This window comes from Python bivittatus, unplaced genomic scaffold, assembly GCF_059951505.1.
Source record: "Python bivittatus isolate LINGU-HERP-01145 unplaced genomic scaffold, Pbiv_v1 ctg000510_np1212, whole genome shotgun sequence".
Taxonomy (NCBI): Eukaryota; Metazoa; Chordata; class Lepidosauria; order Squamata; family Pythonidae; genus Python; species Python bivittatus.
The window spans coordinates 1,374,217-1,392,146 of NW_028277081.1; the positions used below are offsets into that span (position 1 = coordinate 1,374,217).

A 17,930-nucleotide genomic window follows, 5' to 3' on the forward strand; every position below is an offset into this window, starting at 1 on the left:
AGTCTGTGTTTATTTCTCATTGGAATCTGGTGGAAACTTACTCTGGGCGCGTGGAGGTCATCCATCCAGGGGAAGAGCATCCCGTCTGTCACTGGCTTGCGTTTGGGAGGTGCCTTTGTGATGGACAGTCAGACGCACAGTTTCTGTATTCAACTTGTTCTTTGGCGCGGGGTGCTGGGAAGGTCTGAGTTAGGAGCAGCAATGGGTTTGGGGGGGTAACTTCCCTGGGACACCATTTCAAACTTCGGCAGCTGCAGAGTTGGCTGAAAGATCCTGCTTAGCGTGATTCCTGAAGTTCGTTTTCTCGGCGCAATTCATGCATCCGGGTGAATGTTTGGCATTAACGTGGCACAAAGCTCCCTCTTCTGAAGTGTCTGTTTTTCAGCTTTAATCCCAGAGTGTTAAATCTTTAAATTAAATCTTTAATTTCTGTGGATGCTCTACTGGTATGTATACTTCTGAGCCAGCTGTATTTTGAAGACAGCAGGGGACGTGGCTGGAAATCTCACAAAATGTGGGCTGTTTAAAGTGTACATGGCTTACACTTTATTGACAGTTGAAACCTGGTGAAAAATGTATGTTTTTTATGTGTGGTACCCATCCCTGGGAACCTGTAGTTTCTCTAGGGACTATCAGTGGTCTTACAGGTAGTCTCACTATCCGATCACAATAGAGATCGGAATTTAGGTCACTAAGCAATTTGGTTGTTAAGTGAATCGGAGCTGATTTTACGACCTCTTTTACAACGGTCATTAAGCAAATTACTGCAGTCATTAAGCGAATCACGTGGATGTTAAGCCTGTTTTATCCTCCCCAGGAAGCCCCTGTCTTGCCCAACGGGTCCTACGATGGCAGCTCGTTGGTGAAATCTTCAGGGAAGCTCATGCTGCTGCAGAAGATGCTGAAGAAGCTGCATCACGGGGGTCACCGGGTGCTCATCTTCTCCCAGGTGTGCAGGGCCTGGACTTGTAAGGGGGGGCCCACAGAACATGAACTGCTAACTTGCAAGAGGGTGGATGTGAAAACCAAAAAGGAAGCATTGTGGGGAAATAGCAGAATAATTATCTTTTGAGGGTGTGTAAAACTTGAGACTAATTGAAGAGCACCAAGAGGTGAGCCAAACTTGCTCCCAGCATTCCCCAAGATGGCAGGAACATACCGAATGGTGTTTTTTTACAGGGAAAAAGATAAAGATAAATCCACTTTGTGCTGTTGGCTCCCTTGTAAGTGGAGTGTAACAGCTGTCCTTTCTCAGAGGAGTCTGCCCCTGTATTTCTCTGTCAGTCAGAACAGGGATTCAGAGAGACAGAGGGTAGGGAATCATGCAGAGATGCAACAGGCACCTTTGCCGAAGATCAGTACCTTTGTAAGTGATCCAGTTGCAATGTGGGCAAGAGAAGACAGAGAGAGGGAGACCATCTGTTCTCTTACAGAGTTGCAACAGGAACCCTTTTCCCTAACTCAGTCCTTTAGCCTTCAAGGAGCCTCGGTTGTTGTTTTTTCCTCATCACTGAGGGTGCCCTAATTCTTAGTCTTTTTCCCCCCTCTGCTAGATGACAAAAATGCTTGACTTGCTGGAAGATTTTTTGGAATACGAGGGGTACAAGTACGAGCGGATCGATGGCGGAATCACCGGAGGGTTGAGGCAGGAATCCATCGACAGATTTAACGGTACTTTCGTTTGGTGCCCGCATGAGGGAATCTCTGAAGTACTTTCAGACTTGCAAAGTTGATGTTGGCTTCGCTGGAGCAAACCAGACAGGAAACATGACCAAACGAGCTAATTCTACTTTATTGTAAGGCTGCTTTAACAGAATCTTGCAAGTCTGAAAGTACAATCCTCCCCCGTCTCCTTTACAGCCTGAGAAACTAGGGAAAGTCCCTTCTTTTCTCTCCGCCCATTATGCAGCTGTGGGCTGTGCCCTCTCTTATCTGACCATTCCCTAGGCAGCATCTCTTGGCCCTGCCTCCCAAGGTGTTTCTCACATACCATTGCAGCTGGGGGAGTTTCTGTCTTTCCTTCTTGCCTGTGGCTTTAACCACCTTCCATCTCCCACTAATCGATCTTGGTTTCTTCCCCCAAGTCAGGGTATCTTTGGCACCTCCACACTAGTCCGACTAACCCTGATCCTCTTCCTGTCTCCATGCCTCTTGCTCTCAGCCCCCGGAGCTCAGCAGTTTTGTTTCCTGCTTTCCACCCGGGCCGGCGGCTTGGGCATCAACCTGGCGACAGCAGACACGGTCATTATTTACGACTCGGATTGGAACCCCCATAATGACATCCAGGTTAATTCTTTTGCTTTCACTTGCTTTTCCTAGAATGAAATTCTTCCTCTTTTCCCCCTTCTCCGGGTTTCTGTTCTTCCCTTCACCAGGTTAGCACATTTGTTGAGGTCTGTCGAAAGCCCCCTCCTTGAAAAAAATAAATAACTGCTGATTCTCCCAAGGAATGCATGATTTTTTCCCCCAAGTCTGCTCCCCCTTTTCCTCCCGAACAAACATGTTGCATGCAATCGTTCTTTCTTCTTCCGCCTTTTTCTTTAAAATAAAAACATGCAAAGTCCAGTGGCTTTTTAACTTCCTTGCTTTGAATGTGGCTGCGTTGATGGGGCCGATGAAGCATCGGCTTGCTGCTGTTTAAAATCCCTTTTAATTTTATATATGTGTGTTGTGTGTATGGGGATGTATAACTGGTTTGTTCCATATAAAAATAAAAGGCCCAAATTCATTTGCCTGTTTCTGGTGAAGATAGAAAACAAACCATTCTTTTATAGCAGAGTTTAAGCTTGTTTTAACTGTACAGATAGTCCTCATTTAGCCACTGCCTCGTTTAGTGACTGTTCACAGTTACAACGGTGGTGAAAAAGTAACTTTGTGACCATAAACGGGACTACAAAGAAAGAAATCTAGCCAAGCATAAGAAAAATGCCACATCATGTAAAGTGCCCAAGCCATCCTAAGCAGAAAGAGAAGGATCTTTATGAGAATTTTCATAGGATGAGTCAATCACTCTGTTGGGTCTCCCAGTTTTTAGCCCACTTTAGTTGATTTTACAAAGCTGTGCAGGGTAGTATGTGGTTAAGTGTTTGGATGGGAGACCACGAGGATATCTCAAGTCTGTAGGCTAGACTGGGAAGTTAAAAAATACATCTCAGGTGAACCCCATGGCACACTTTTGTATTACTCCCAGGAAAACTTTATGGATGGGTTCATGATGTTGCTTTCACTTCAGTTCAACTCAAGGGAGGCTTTACTTGTTTATGCACGTTCTGATTTTTGTAAATATTTCCGCTGTTTTTACCCAGTTTTTCTTTTTGCAAATATGCCCAGAATTTTTAAAACAAATGGCCAAGAGAACGTACGGGGAATTGCCCCACTGCAAATTAAATACAATATCAAAGGGGTTCCCTGAAGGGAAGGAGAAGGGGGGCATCTGGCGAGGGTGAGATGTTGTTTCGGCCCATCGCTCTGACGTTCCTGGGCTTTGCAGGCCTTCAGCCGAGCTCACCGAATTGGGCAGAACAAGAAAGTGATGATCTACCGCTTCGTGACCCGGGCCTCCGTAGAAGAGCGCATCACCCAGGTGGCCAAGCGGAAGATGATGCTGACGCACCTGGTCGTGCGGCCTGGCCTCGGCTCCAAGTCTGGGTCTATGACCAAGCAAGAACTGGACGACATCCTGAAGTTCGGCACAGAGGAACTCTTTAAGGATGACACCGAAGGTGAGAGGATGAGGTTCTGTGGTGGGCAGGAGAGCAGGAGTGAGAACTGGTCACCAGTTCTTGTAAATATTTCCGCTGTTTTTACCCAGTTTTTCATTTTTGCAAATATGCCCAGAATTTTTAAAACAAATGGCCAAGAGAACGTACGGGGAATTGCCCCACTGCAAATTAAATACGATATCAAAGGGATTCCCTGAAGGGAAGGAGGATGCCAGGAAACCATCTTTGATCAGTATAGTAGGGAACCAGTGGCACTCTGGATCTTGTTGAGTCGTGGAGTCCTTAGTGCTCCCTGAGCTTGGTTGTTTGCTTGCAGACATTTCATTACCTGACTAGGTAACATCAACAGTGCCCTTGTTGCCCCACAACATCTGCAGAGCCACCATATCTCCCACCTCTGCTTCAGGTCGTTTCACGTGAGACAAGTTAGGGGCTGGCTTGTGGTCTTGGCCCACGCCTTCATCAATGGGTGTCCCTCTCTCCATACCTCCGGCCTCTCTTCCAGGCATGACCTCTCAGGCCCAGCGGATTGGCCTGCCCGAAGCTGTGACCCCATTCCCAGATGGTTCACCCTTCAAAGGGGGTGCCGGGACCACCAACCTGAAGAAGAAACATGGAGGCCCTCCACCAGGTACGTGATGGGCCAAGAGCACTAATGATACCTACCCATTATTGGTGGCTTTCAATGGGGAGAAGACCTTTGGCCAGATGGGCACCCCACCCATCAGTCCCCTGTCTTCCTCCCCGGTTTATTCAGGTTCACACAACACACTGAACCAGGTCAAGAAAAGACCAAGTTGGGTGGATTTGCGCAGCACACGTCATTTTAGCGTAGAGTATCCGTCAGAAGAAAGGATTGAAGTGTCACACAACCTCCTTGTTTTTGTTTTGTTTTAGCAGATAGCAACAATCCACTGATACGAGTGAGGGTTCATTTTTCGTTCTAATGTTGTCTAATAATCTCCATGCCTGAAAGGCACAGGATCCTGGATGCTATGTCAGTCCAAAGACTGGGGAGGTTGCCATAGAAAACACACTTCCATAACAAGCAACAATAGGTCTAAAATTGCGTTGGTCGTCCTTTGAATTTTAGGTCAAATGATAGCAATGGTAGGACAAGCCCAAACCATGGGTGGCAAGTTTGTCCAAAAAGAGGAGGTGGGCTCTTAACCCTTGGCTTTCCTTCTTTCTCTCCTAGGAGATAGCAAAGATGTCGAGGATAGCAGTGTGATCCATTACGATGATGCAGCCATTTCTAAGCTCTTGGACCGCAACCAAGATGCCACCGATGACACGGAGCTGCAGAATATGAACGAATATCTCAGCTCTTTTAAAGTCGCCCAGTATGTTGTGAGAGAAGAGGACGGTGTGGTAATGTGCCCAAGATCATGGATTTCTTTTGGTTTCTTCTGAATCCGTCCCCTTGTTTGAAGACTAATAATCATTCATTATTTTTTAAACTTGACTGCCTGGGCAGGGTGGAGATTAGAAAGTCAAAATGGCAGCTGTGACTGGGTGTGCAAAGCTCCATCCTCTTTGTCCCTATGTTAAAAAGGGCAGGGCTTCAGGTCTCCATCTTGACTTTTATGACCAACGCCTTCCTAGTGGATGTCCTTGGGGCTGTAGTTTTTATATATATATATATAAATATATAATTTTTATTAAGAATTTTGACTATAATAGTAAAACCTAATACAAACTAAACTTAAAGACAGAAAAGAGAATAGAAAGAAGGAGTAAAAAGTGTAAGGAAAAAGGAAAAAAGAAAAAGTAAGAATCTAATAAAGAAGGAGAAAAGAAATATGTAAAGAAGTTACTTCCAATCTTCACCACAAGAAGTTTAAACAAATTTAGTGACTCTTCACAGATTTAGAGGGGGTGAAAAGTGTTTCACTCTTCACTTGACCGCTTCGCTTAATGACTGAGTTGCTGGTCCCAATTGTGGTTGCTAAATGAGGACTACCCATACAGCTTCTCCGCAGAGGGTTGATTCTCAGTTTCATTTTTCTTGGGCGAAAAGAGCAAAGTGTCTCTTGAGCTCTCTGTCCAATTTCTGGAAACGCATGAAGATTTTACCACCTTCCGTGGTGATCTATCCAGTGGTGGAGGACAAGCTGTCCTCAGACGCCTGGGGTATCATTTCTCTCACCCGGGAGCTCCAGACGGAGAGACGTCCCGGGTTCAACTGCTGCTTCTCTCCTGGGTTTTCAGGAAGAGGTGGAACGTGAAATCATCAAGCAGGAGGAGAACGTGGATCCTGACTATTGGGAGAAGCTGTTGAGGCACCATTACGAGCAGCAGCAGGAAGACCTTGCCCGCAACCTTGGCAAGGGGAAGAGAATCCGGAAGCAGGTCAACTACAATGATGCCTCGCAGGAGGATCAAGGTGAGTGCAGCCAACGGGCCCTTCCCTCAAGCCCAGAGATGCACCAGTCCTTGTGAAGGAATGGTTGGAAGAAGGCTGCGCTCAAGGAGATAAGCATTCCCTTAGCCCTCAACAGGAGTGTGGGAAGTTTAAGAAGATGAGACTGGCACCACCCTAAGGAATTCACGGTGTTTTGGCTTGCTGGCTTGGAAAGTTAGATTCAGCCTGGAGAGATTTCTGTCTTTAAGGTGGAAGCTAATAAACGCAACAGAACTGTATCTGTGTTGTCTCGGGGAGTTTTTTGGGCTGAACCCGACAGTCCTTCTAGAATTGGGGAACCATTGAATTGGGAGGGGTCTTTGAGGTCCCCTAGTCCAACCCCCTGCTCAGTGCAGATGACCCTCCACCCTCTGTTGGGAGACCTCCAGGGACGAGAAGTAACATTTCTAAGCGTTGGAAATGAAATGCCGGCTATAATTCCTTGCCTCCCTCCCTGCCATTCACCACCTGAAAAAAATAGAGAATTATGTGAGAAAAGGATGGACCATTTTCCTCAGTGCACAGTTTGAACTGTCCAATTTTTTTTTTTAAATCCGTGCTGGGATTGCACCTTGCTAATATGGTCCTAAAGGCACAGTGTTGGGGGTTGTTGCTGCAGCAAAACAGGTTGAAAAAGAATGTGATTTAAAATGACCGGGGGCCCTTCAGCCCACAGGATGAGAAGTTTTTAATGCCCCCCTGCAAGCAGAAAACTAGCTCCAATAGCTTAATCACTGCTTGCCGGGCTGTTGAGTGGAGAAGTTGTTTTTTTCTCCCCAGTGCTCAAAAATGTAAGTTTTGATCCCTTGTTCTTCTCTTCCTCTTGCAGAATGGCAAGAAGAGCTGTCTGATAACCAGTCGGAGTACTCCATTGGCTCCGAAGATGAGGATGAGGATTTCGAGGAAAGGCTGGAAGGTCGGAGAGAGTTTCTTCCTTTGTTTTCCAACCTGGGTTGCTACGTTGCTCTCTTCTTTCCCTTGCTCAGGGTGTCCGTTCTTGGAGATGTTTGCTCCTGTATGAGCTTTGCTGAAGGTGGAGGTCTGCAGCTTGTGGACTTGGTGTGATTTCAGCCCTGTCTGGCAGGATTAGTTCAAAGCGCTGGTAGTCCACTGGGCGGGAAGGAAAGGAGAAGGTCACATTTACTTTATTTTATTTATATTTATTAAGAATTCTCATATAGTAAAAGACAAACTAAAAGAAAAGAAACAGAAAAGTGCAAGAAAAGAAAAAGAAAACTAAAATTAAGAAATATATAAATGACTTCTGACCTTCATTTCAACAGATAATTACATTTTGGTTGTCCCTCCCCCCATGAGACTTTTTTCCCTTCTCTCCAGTAAACTTGCTCAGGATAATGGCTTCCTTGCTGCCGTCTCAGCGGGAAGCCTACAATTTCTTTCCTCTGGGCCTTGGTGGAACCGGTGACCCTCGATCTTTGGCAGCCGAGGAGCTTCCTAAATCGCAGCTTTAAAGGAGTGCCCCCCATTCCCTGTATTTTGCAGGTGGGCGCAGACCATCCCGAAGGCAATTGAGGGGCGACCGGGACAAACCCCTCCCGCCGCTACTGGCGAGAGTCGGTGGCAATATTGAGGTAGGTCGCAGCCTCTTGCTCTGCTGAGACAGGGTGAAGGACCTCGCTTTGGCATCGCGCGTTCTGTCCTGCCCGCTACCGCCTCGTCCTTTCTTTCTGTCCTTCGACAGGTGTTGGGTTTTAACGCCCGCCAGCGCAAAGCGTTCCTGAACGCCATCTTGCGCTGGGGGATGCCCCCTCAGGATGCTTTCAATTCTCACTGGCTCGTGCGGGACCTCCGAGGGAAAAGCGAGAAGGAGTTCAGGTACTGTTGTGGCCCCGTGGATCGTTCTCCCCATGCCCTGCCCCATCTTTCTTTATTGCCCACACTTTTTTCCCAGTCTTGTTTTTTAATCGGTGGCCCCATGGATCGTTTTCCCCCCGCCCTGCCCCATCTTTCTTTATTGCACACACTTTTTTTCCAGTCTTGGTTTTTAATCTTGTCGACTGCAAAACTATTCCATATTGTTTTTAGAGTGCTTGTTATTCTTTTGATTTATTTTACTTTATTATATTATGTTAGAACGGATTGCCCGCTATCCGGAAAATCGTTATTACAGGTCGTCCTCATTTAGCGACCACAGTCTAAACTCAGTTGTTAAGCGAAGCAGTCACTAAGTGAAACTGTGATTGTGCTTATGATCTGACTTTAACTTTCCTTTGCTTTATGGACCTGCAAAGGTCATAAATGCGAGGATGGGTCACAAGGTTACTTTTTCATTACTGCCATAACTGCGAACGGTTGCTGTACGAGGCAGTTGCTAAATGAGGACTACCTGTATTGAATCACATAAAAGAACATGAAATCGTCATCAATTTCTGGTTACAGGGAGATGCAATTTTTGTGCATAGGGGATATCAAATTTCCTCTTATTTTTTCTAACGGGGGCACTGTCTAGAACAGAACAGAACAGAACAGTTGCCTTCAGGTACAGTCATAGGTTGTGGAGAAGGCTGGTCTCTTGTCAAGGCATGCAGGATAGGAATTATGGGATCTGTAGTGGTGATGCATCTGAAAAAGGTTAGGTGGAGGGCTATTGGATCCTGGGGGACTTTTGTAGAAGGAAAATTAAACCAGGATGGTACATTCTTAGTCCCGGCTGCACTGGCAACAGTCTTGTGAAGAGAGGTACTGTTTTACAGTCCATATTGCCTGGCTCACTTGCCTAAGTAACCTAAAGTGATTTTACTCCAACTGGTATGTTCAAAATATTCCTTTCACATTTACTTTTAATACTCTAAGGTACTTCCATGATAGTATATTAAGAATTTAAGCATATTATATAAATATAATTGTATTGAAACAACACATGGCACTAAAATTGAGAAGATGGAGCAATACATGGCCTATATGACTAAATTTTAATAATATGTTAAAGTATCCTAGTTTTAAATTAACATTTTAGGGATATATTCTTAGTTTCTACAAACATTACTCACCTATTCATTATCCTATATATCTTTTTCTGATTTGACTAGCACTACAGTATTTTTGGTTGTACTTTATTATATCGTCCGGTTGTTATACTTACCAATAAATATATTAAAAAAAAAATTCCTTTCCCCTTATTTCACCATAGAAGGTAGCCCTCTCAGGTAGATTGCCTCTGCCTGTGGAGGGTCTATGAATTTGATGACTTCCCCTTTCTGGCAGTCGCCATTGCACCTCTCCCCCTTTTGCTCCTTCCGCAGGGCGTACGTGTCTCTGTTTATGCGGCACTTGTGCGAACCCGGCGCGGACGGGGCAGAAACGTTTGCCGATGGCGTGCCCCGCGAGGGCCTTTCCCGCCAGCACGTGCTGACCCGCATCGGGGTGATGTCGCTGGTCCGAAAAAAGGTGGGTGAGCCTCCCCCCCGTGGGGTTCCTGAGACGGGGGTGAAAAATCCAGGGGCCCCAACGCGGCCTTTGCACGATCCAAAGCTGGTGCGTCAACGTCGGACGCAGGCAGTAACGCGGAGGAATTGCGTCTTTCCAGAAGCCGCACGTTTTTGTTGGGATTCTACCATCAAGGAGGTGTTTCGTGTGTGTTTCGGGGTCTGATTTTGATCCAAGGATTGCACTGGAAAACTGGCTTGGTGTAGAAATGCCACAACAGTTGTGTCCTAAGCCACATAATCAGATCAGCTTGACGTACAACTGATACTGAACAAAAATTCACCGCTCTTTGTGGCGCTGTTTTGCCAGCCAAATATTCAATAATCAACCCTCCTGGCCTGTAACATATTCAATATTCATCAGTCTTTGCCTGTAAAATATTCAATATTCATCAAACTTTGCTAGTAGGGTAGTAAAAAGCTTTTGCTGGCTGTAGAGTCAATATTCAACGACCTGCAGTATGTTCAATTTTCCACAAACTATGTCTGCAACTTTTTCAATAACCAGCCATCTATACTTGCAATATATTCAATAATCTTTGCCTTCCGTATATTCAGTATTAAGAATGTTTTATTGCTACTGCTAAGTCATGGCTGAGGATGTGGTGAATTTGAATGTCATTTCGGTTCCCCCCCCACATCTTTCCAAGTCACCTTTGCCAGGATTGTAAAGCATGCTAGAACCTTAACCTAAACGAATGAAACCCCACTGCTGCGTTCCTATACTGTGAAAATAAATAAATGTGCTAAATATATAAATGCATAAAATAAAACTAAATTTGCTGAAGAAATAAACGAGCTATGATTTAACGCTTGGTGCACCAAAAATACAGAGCCACAAAACAGCCTCACCCCATTTTCACCTATAAAATGGTCTCCAACAGGGGAAGATAAAGTTTTTTGAAAGGGTTGGGTTCACACAACCCCATAAAAACCAGGAAAGAGTGAACCCACATGAGCCTACCCTGGATTTGCAGCCACTGCCCTGTGGATCCCGCTAAGATGTTACGTCGTTTTACTCAGTGCCTCCTCCGTCTCTTCCGGCTTCAGGTTCAAGAGTTTGAGCCCATCAACGGGAAGCACAGCCCCCCCGAGCTCTTGACCAGTGGGCTGGACAGCAAGAGGTGCAGCGAGAGGCAGGCGCTGGATCCAGACGCCCCCGCCCCGGCCATCCCGGCTCATGGGCCAGCGGGGCCCACCTCGCAACCAGGTAACCCTCCCATCGCTCGCTTAACTGGGGAGAAGGGTAGGACACCGAGGGTCTGTGTCGGACACGGTTAGAAAGAAACTCAAGCAAGGCACGAGGGTGTTGTGTGCATCACAGCGTCGTCCTGTGAGTGGGTCAGCTTTATTTATGTATGGTGTAACCTGCCATACACTCAAGGAATCCCCCTTCTCCTTTTCTTGTTCACTCTGGCCCTCCTTTCTCTTGTCTTCTCTGCTAACGGCCTTCCTTCCTTCCTTCCTTCCTTCCTTCCTTCCTTCCTTCCTTCCTTCCTTCCTTCCTTCCTTCCTTCCTTCCTTCCTTCCTTCCTTCCTTCCTCCCTCCCTCCCTCCCTCCCTCCCTCCCTCCCTGCCTCCCTGTTCTTTCCTTTCTTCCTTCCCTTTTCTCCTTCCTTCCTATTCTCTTCCTTCCTTCCTCTCCCTCTGTTCTTTCCTTCCTTCTTCTCTCCTTGCTTCCCTCCTCCCTCCCTCCCTCCCTCCCTCCCTCCCTCCCTCCCTCCCTTCCTTCCTTCCTTCCTTCCTTCCTTCCTTCCTTCCTTCCTTCCTTCCTTCCTTCCTCTATCTTTGTTCTTTCCTTCCTCCTTCCCTCCCTCTGGGTTTTTTCTTCCTTCCTCCTTCCCTCCTTCCCTCCCTCCCTCTGTGTTCTTTCTTCCTTCCTTCTGCCCCTTCCTTCCTACTTCTCTCCCTTCCTTCCCTCTTCCTTTTCCAATTCTGCACCCACCTTCCCCTCTTTCTCTCCCTTTCTTTCTTCCAACTGCTCGTATTTTAATCAGTGGTTTCAGAGAAAGCAGAGACTCCGTCGGGGGGCTTGGAGGAGAAGCGGCAAGTCGAACAGAAACCAGGGATGCTGCCAGAGAACCAGGTAAGGGCATCCGTGGCCAAGAGGCTTCTTGCTTCCACCCTGACGGGTCTTGGGGAAGCGTTGCCCGAACAAAACGGCCTGCCTGGGCAGTTTGGGTAGTTTCGATGCTTCCTGTTCGCATTGAACCTCTCGCCCTTTTCAGATTTAAATTCCACAACTTGACCTTGGATCTCCCCATTGAAACCCAGCTGCTCTTTCTCTAGCTGAGTTCCTACAAGACCCTGAAAAGCAAGCCCAGGTTGACAAGCCTGAACTGAGGTCCGGCAGCTTCAAGGGGTGGCTGGATCTTCAGCGTGTGCTGAGATGGTCCCGAATTGCGGACAACCGTTTTAGCTCTTAGCCTAGGCAAGACTGTGCAAACGTAGCCGCGGCTGAATTCATTTGTTTCTCCCAGCGGTTTAGTAGTGTTGGCAGTTGGGAAAAGTGGGTTCTAATTAGAAGCAGAAAAACTGAACGGAAGTGCGTGCAGAGACACAATGGGCAGCCTCCTCGGAGAGAGGGGGGAATTTGGCCGCGGCTCCCCTCCGCACACCAGCAGCAATTTGAAGGATAAAGAAAGAGGGGATGGGCCACCCCTGTTCCCACCCACCCCTCCTCTAAACCAAGGCTAAGAGGAATTTTAGAGGACCGTTCTCTAACCTTGGTTCACGAGCATTCCTGCGCTGGGCAGGGGGTTGGACTTGAAGGTCTCTTTCAACCCTCGGATAATTTCTTGGGAGGTCTGCGCAAGTTTTATCTAACTGGATTGCTCATCAGAGGCTGCCCGATGTGTCTCTGCAGGAGTCCCTGCTCTTAGCCTGCGTCATTCCAGGTGGGAACTGAGCCAAGGACTGTGGGCCAGGCAGACAACCCAGCGGGTTGAACCCAGAGTAAGGGGAAGCACACAGAAATCAGAGTACGAGGCACTGAATCCCATGGTGCTTTGCAGGCAGGTGGAGAGAAGACGGAGAACGGCGAGAAAGAGGAATCATCTGAGAGTCCAGGAGAGCCAGGCGAGGCAGCCTCGGAAGGGGGCGAGAAGGGGGAGCCCCCCCTGGAGCCACCAAGCAAAGGTGTGGGACCGAGTTGCTCCGAGGTTTATGAACAGCCAAAGGGTGAGGGAGGACTTCAATATAATAAAGTTTTTAAACATTTACAGGTAGTCCTCACTGTCTGACCACAATAGGGACCGGAATTTAGGTCACTAAGTGATTTGGTTGTTAAGCAAATTGGAGCTGATTTCACAACCTTTTTACCATGGTCATTAAGTGAATCGTGGTCGTAAAGCAAACCACATGGTCCTTAAGTGAATCATGTGGTTGTTAAGTGAATCCAGCTTCCCCAATGGACATTTTTTGCCAGAATTAATTTGACAACCATGCAGTTCACTTAACGACTGTGGTGATTTGCTTAACAACCATTGTAAAAAAGGTCGCAAATCACAATCACGTGATCATGGGGATTGTAAAGCACTTTTCCCAAGGCTGTTGTAATTCCAGACTATCATTAAATGAACAGTCGTTAAGTGAGGACTACCTGTATATCCCTTGTAACTGCATGTTCACTGCAGGGGACTATGTCCTGGGAAAGGAGGAAGAGAAATACCCCCAATGTGCTGGAGCAACCTAAGGGGGAATAGCCCTTTCCATAAAATGCAAGAATCAGGAGGGACCTTTGAGGTCATCTATTCCAACCCCTTGTTCAGAGGAGGCTCCAGTTCGAGCATCTCTGACAGGTGACCTTCCAGCCTTCGTTGAAGCGCTTCCATGAAGGAGAGAGCATCGTTTTAGGTCTGAGCACATAGCAGGCCACCGAATATCTGTGGCGGGAAAACCAGCACCGGATCTCTTGTAAGATGTCGGCATCTTCGTTTGAAATCTGGCACGATTTCATCCCTTTTGAACGCAGAGAAAGAGAGTAAACGTTTAGAGATGGAAAGATTCGGCACTATTCCTTATGGAGGAATGGTTGGTGAAATGGACAGATCTGGCTGAGATGGATAAACTAACTTCTTGGGTTAGAGAAAAGATACCATCTTCATTTATTGGTGGCTGGAAAACCCCTGATGGACTTTTTGCGTAAAAATTTTAAAAATGAACTTGTGATTGACGGCTTGGATGATTAGACAGGATAGAAAGAAGAATATTATGATGTAACTTTAGAGAGAAAGGTTAAAATATAACTGCACTTGCTATTTTTTGCTTTTCTTTAACTTTTCTGTTTTTTTCCCCTTCTTTCTAACTTTTCTAGTGTCCTCTAACATTTTTCCTTTTCTTGCACTGTTTGCTTTCTTTCTTTTTCTCTTTCCTTCCTTGTATTAGTTTGTATTAGTTTTTATCCTCTTTTTAAAAAGTTTTGATAAAAATAAATAAATAAATAAATAATAATAATAGCATAAATGTTTGACTATTACACGAGGACCTTGTGATGCTGATCTTTTGTTCACATCGTCCTTTGTGTGCTAATTTATTTATTTTTTTGGTTCCTCCTGGTGGTTGCCTCAATTCTGGCTTTTCAGCTCCCACCGAGGAGACATCTGAGCAGCAGGAAAAAACGCCCAAAAAGCTAGAATTTAATCCCAGCGGAAGCAAACAATCCAAGCCAGGTAAAATAATCTCCCGGCATTTAATCCAGGGCTACGGGTTGAAAATGCCGTCTCCCCAAAATGGCCAGATTCTTAGCTGGATTGTGGGGTGGGCAGGGTCCTCCACACAGGGGGGTGGTGGTGGTGAAAAAGCCAACATGGTGGCCCCAACAGCACCATCACAACCCCCCCCCCCTCCTTTAAGGGCCTCACCTGTGCATTTTAGCAATGGAAGCAGATTTTCACACTTGCCTTCCCTGGTTTTCCATTTCTGGACCAAATCAATTTAAAAAGAGGAAGGGGTCTGGAAGGCTTGTGTGTGTTTTCGGATGCTCAGACATTTTTTGAAAACACCCAGAGTTCAGGTAGGGGAGGCAGAAGGCAAAGTCTCCCTCTGACAGCATTTGGGGAGGAACTGACCTCGTCCGGTACCTTGCTAATGCCGCTGGGATCCCGACCACCGTTCGCACGACCGTCTGATGCTCTGTGCACTCGGCTTTGCAGACGGCGCGAAGGCAGAAGAGAAGGCGCAGGATGAACCTCAGCAGAATGGCGAGAAAGAGGACCGGGAAGGAACCCGATTCATGTTCAACATTGCGGATGGAGGATTCACAGGTATAAATGACCCCCCTCCCCAACCCTCAGCCTCTTTTCCTTGCTCATCTAACCCACTCTGGGAGTCTGTCTGCTGGAAGCAAAGGAAAGCTTGGAGCAGAGACTCCTGCAAAGATGCAACAGGGATTCTCCCTTGAGGATAGATTGCTGCATAGGGTTGTCAGTTTGGAAGGAGGCAGAGCGAGCGGAGAGCAGTGGGTCATGCAGAGAGGCGGAGGGATGCCTGTGCTCAGTGCAGGAGTTTTGCATGGCGAGTTCACCCGATGCCGGGCTGCGGCAGGATTTGTGAGAGGAAGGAGGCAAGTGAGTTCCTGCATTAGCCATGTCAGCTCTGGGCTAGCCCAGGTCTGCTGAGATCTGCTCATCGTGTCTATTAAGGCAAAGCCCTGGTCGTCTTCTGACCAAGAAGCTGACAAGGCAGAGAAGATACTCCCATATTCTGCTTTACTGTCCCGGTCTTCTCCTTGATCCAACTGGTGAAGCTACCAGAGAACCGTGCCCTGCAAGATTGGTCCTGGCTTCATTCAGAGACACAGCCCCAGCTGGGGCGATGTAATGGGCTGGGAGAATAACCTTGAGGAACAGGAGGAAGAGCCGCAGCCAAGACAACAGTCAGACAAGAGAAATCTGAGTCTGAGCCAAAAATGTAATTTGAAAAAGCATCTCAGACTTAACTCTCCCTAGTTCTTTTTAGGACAGTGTTTCTCAGCCTTAGCAACTTTAAGTTGCGTGGACCTCAACTCCCAGAATTCTGGAGTTGAAGTCCACGCATCTTAAAGTTGCCAAGGTTGAGAAACAATGCTTTAGGATAAAAGCAGGGAGCAGAGAAGCACATTCAGACTTGCATGTTGCTGTTACCGTAACCCTATAACGAGAGTAGTATTGGAATTCATAATGTGGTTTTCTTGGCTGGTCAACCTTGAAGGGCTGACAGGCCCTGGCAACCATGATTGTCGTCTTGGCATTGATGATAAAATAAGTTGTTCTGCCAGCGTGACTGCAAAGGTGGTGGAAATCAATAAAAGCTCTGAAAACTGTGGGTGGGTGAAAGGGTGGTCAGTTGTCCAGTGGTGGTTGTAGTCGTCCGGTGCGCAGTGTACCCCTAGGCCTGAGTTGATTGTCTTGTGGCTTTGCAGAGCTCCACACCCTTTGGCAGAATGAAGAGAAGGCTGCGGTTTCCTCTGGAAAGGTTTACGACATCTGGCACCGCCGGCACGATTATTGGCTGCTGGCGGGAATCGTTACGTATCCTTTGCTGCAAAGAAGGCAGAGAAGAGGGGTGGGCAAGGAGGGAGTTGAAGGGCTGCAGTGCCCAAACAGTTAAACTAGCTCTTGTGAAAGCAGAATCCAACTTATCTGGGGAACGAAGTGTTTGCAGATGGAGGTGCTAGATGGAGGTCATTGGTTGGAATGCTCTGATGTCACGGAGGAACTGGCCAATGAACAGCAAGTGCACAAGCCCTGGGGGGGATCAAACAGACCCCTGGATGATTTTCAAAGTTTAACAAACAACTTCAATTCAGTTCGGGTGGGGAATTTCCTGCAACCAGGGGCCCCAGAGCCCAACAGGTGACATACCTGGGAGGGTATAATGGTATGTGGGAAAGACCTTTGGAGATGGGGCGAAGAGATGCTGCCTAGGGAACAGTCAGATAAGAGAGGGCATAGCCCACAGCTGCATAATGGATGGAGAAAGCGGCTCAGAAGGGACCCTCCCTAGTTTCTCAGGCTGTAAAGGAGATGACGGGAGAATTGAACTTTCAGACTTGCAAGACTGATGTCAGTCTTACCAGGTAGACCAGACAGGAAACATGACCAGATGAGCTAATTCTACTTTATTGTAAGGCTACATTAACAGAATCTTGGAAGTCTGAAAGTACAATCCTGCCCCCATCTCCTTTACAGCTGAGAAACTAGGGAAGGTCCCTTTTGAGTCTTTCTCTCCACCCCTTATGCAGCTATGGGCTCTGCCCTCTTATCTGACTGTTCCCTAGGCAGCATCTTTTCCCCCCGTCTCCCAAGGTCTTTCCCACATACCATTCCAGAGGGAAAGGAGGCTAAATGTTTTTACTAGCTTTTTGGAGAGTTGGAGGGAGAGGTTAAGGTAACTTTAAACATAGGAGGGGCTTAACATCCCTCTTCCTGGTCAAGTGTTGGGAGATGAGAGTTTGCAGGGATTGCTCAGATTGGGGCTGTAGGGTTCATATAGTTCTTGGGCTGGTGTATGGTGGAGGAGATTTGTGGGTTTTGCAGTGACATCTTCTCTCAATGGATTTATTTGTTGGGAAGTCAATTTTACCCCTCTGTGGCATTTCGAGCCCACCTTTTCTCAAAGTCCACTAGCGAGCCTCCGTGGCTGAAGGTGGACTGGACCTTGGTGCTTCCTGTTCTCAGTTAGATGCATTCATTGAGACCCACCCTGACTCCAAATTTTTGACTATGTGCTCACGGGACAGTTATGAATATCCATTGACTTCCAGTGTCCCCCCAATGGGTCTTCTGCTGGTGCTGGTCTTCTGGATCTCCTGCAGCACCAGCTCCAAGGATTCCAGGTTGGAAATCCAGATTTCCAAAATTGCTCTCCTGTTTCCCTTAACACTGATTCCTGCTATCCAGACATGGTTATGCCCGTTGGCAAGATCTCCAGAACGATCCCCGTTATGTTATCCTCAACGAGCCGTTCCGGTCAGAGATCCACAAGGGCAATTACCTAGAGATGAAGAATAAATTCCTGGCTCGTCGGTTCAAGGTTTGCTTTTTGGGAAAGAAAGAGGATGCTTAGAAAAGCTGCTCTTGGCCTGCTCTTGACCCGGCGGGCCCAGAATGTGGGGAGACTCTATTGCAAGATATCTGTAGGGTTCCAGCTTCAGAACTTGTCTTAAAAGGATAAATTCTGGACAATTTGCGGGATGTGATCAGGTGTTCACTCTCGGAAGCCCGTTTGCTTAGCGTTAAACTCGATATATTGTGCAAAGCCAAAAGACAGGATTAATTCAGCAAACGAGTTTTACTGTGCCAGTGTTCCTCAAAGTGTGGTCTGAGGACCCCTCAGGGTCCCCCAAGACCCTCTCAGGGTCCACGAAACCAAAACGAT

The 17,930-nt window shown here is 47.1% G+C and overlaps 1 protein-coding gene across 1 annotated transcript in view; it reads left to right on the forward strand.

The window, feature by feature from the left end:
• CHD5 (chromodomain helicase DNA binding protein 5) overlaps positions 1–17,930 on the forward strand; it is a 40,867-nt gene that overhangs the window by 19,664 nt on the left and 3,273 nt on the right. Inside the window, exons 20-37 of the mRNA XM_088147567.1 lie at positions 818–949; positions 1,554–1,671; positions 2,162–2,286; positions 3,491–3,722; positions 4,228–4,353; positions 4,921–5,093; positions 5,934–6,108; positions 6,956–7,042; positions 7,630–7,718; positions 7,829–7,962; positions 9,390–9,534; positions 10,623–10,782; positions 11,570–11,658; positions 12,587–12,710; positions 14,156–14,242; positions 14,726–14,836; positions 15,973–16,081; positions 17,453–17,585. Coding sequence (XP_088003693.1) covers positions 818–949; positions 1,554–1,671; positions 2,162–2,286; positions 3,491–3,722; positions 4,228–4,353; positions 4,921–5,093; positions 5,934–6,108; positions 6,956–7,042; positions 7,630–7,718; positions 7,829–7,962; positions 9,390–9,534; positions 10,623–10,782; positions 11,570–11,658; positions 12,587–12,710; positions 14,156–14,242; positions 14,726–14,836; positions 15,973–16,081; positions 17,453–17,585 — 2,349 coding nt within the window. The remainder of the gene's footprint in view (positions 1–817; positions 950–1,553; positions 1,672–2,161; positions 2,287–3,490; positions 3,723–4,227; positions 4,354–4,920; positions 5,094–5,933; positions 6,109–6,955; positions 7,043–7,629; positions 7,719–7,828; positions 7,963–9,389; positions 9,535–10,622; positions 10,783–11,569; positions 11,659–12,586; positions 12,711–14,155; positions 14,243–14,725; positions 14,837–15,972; positions 16,082–17,452; positions 17,586–17,930) is intronic.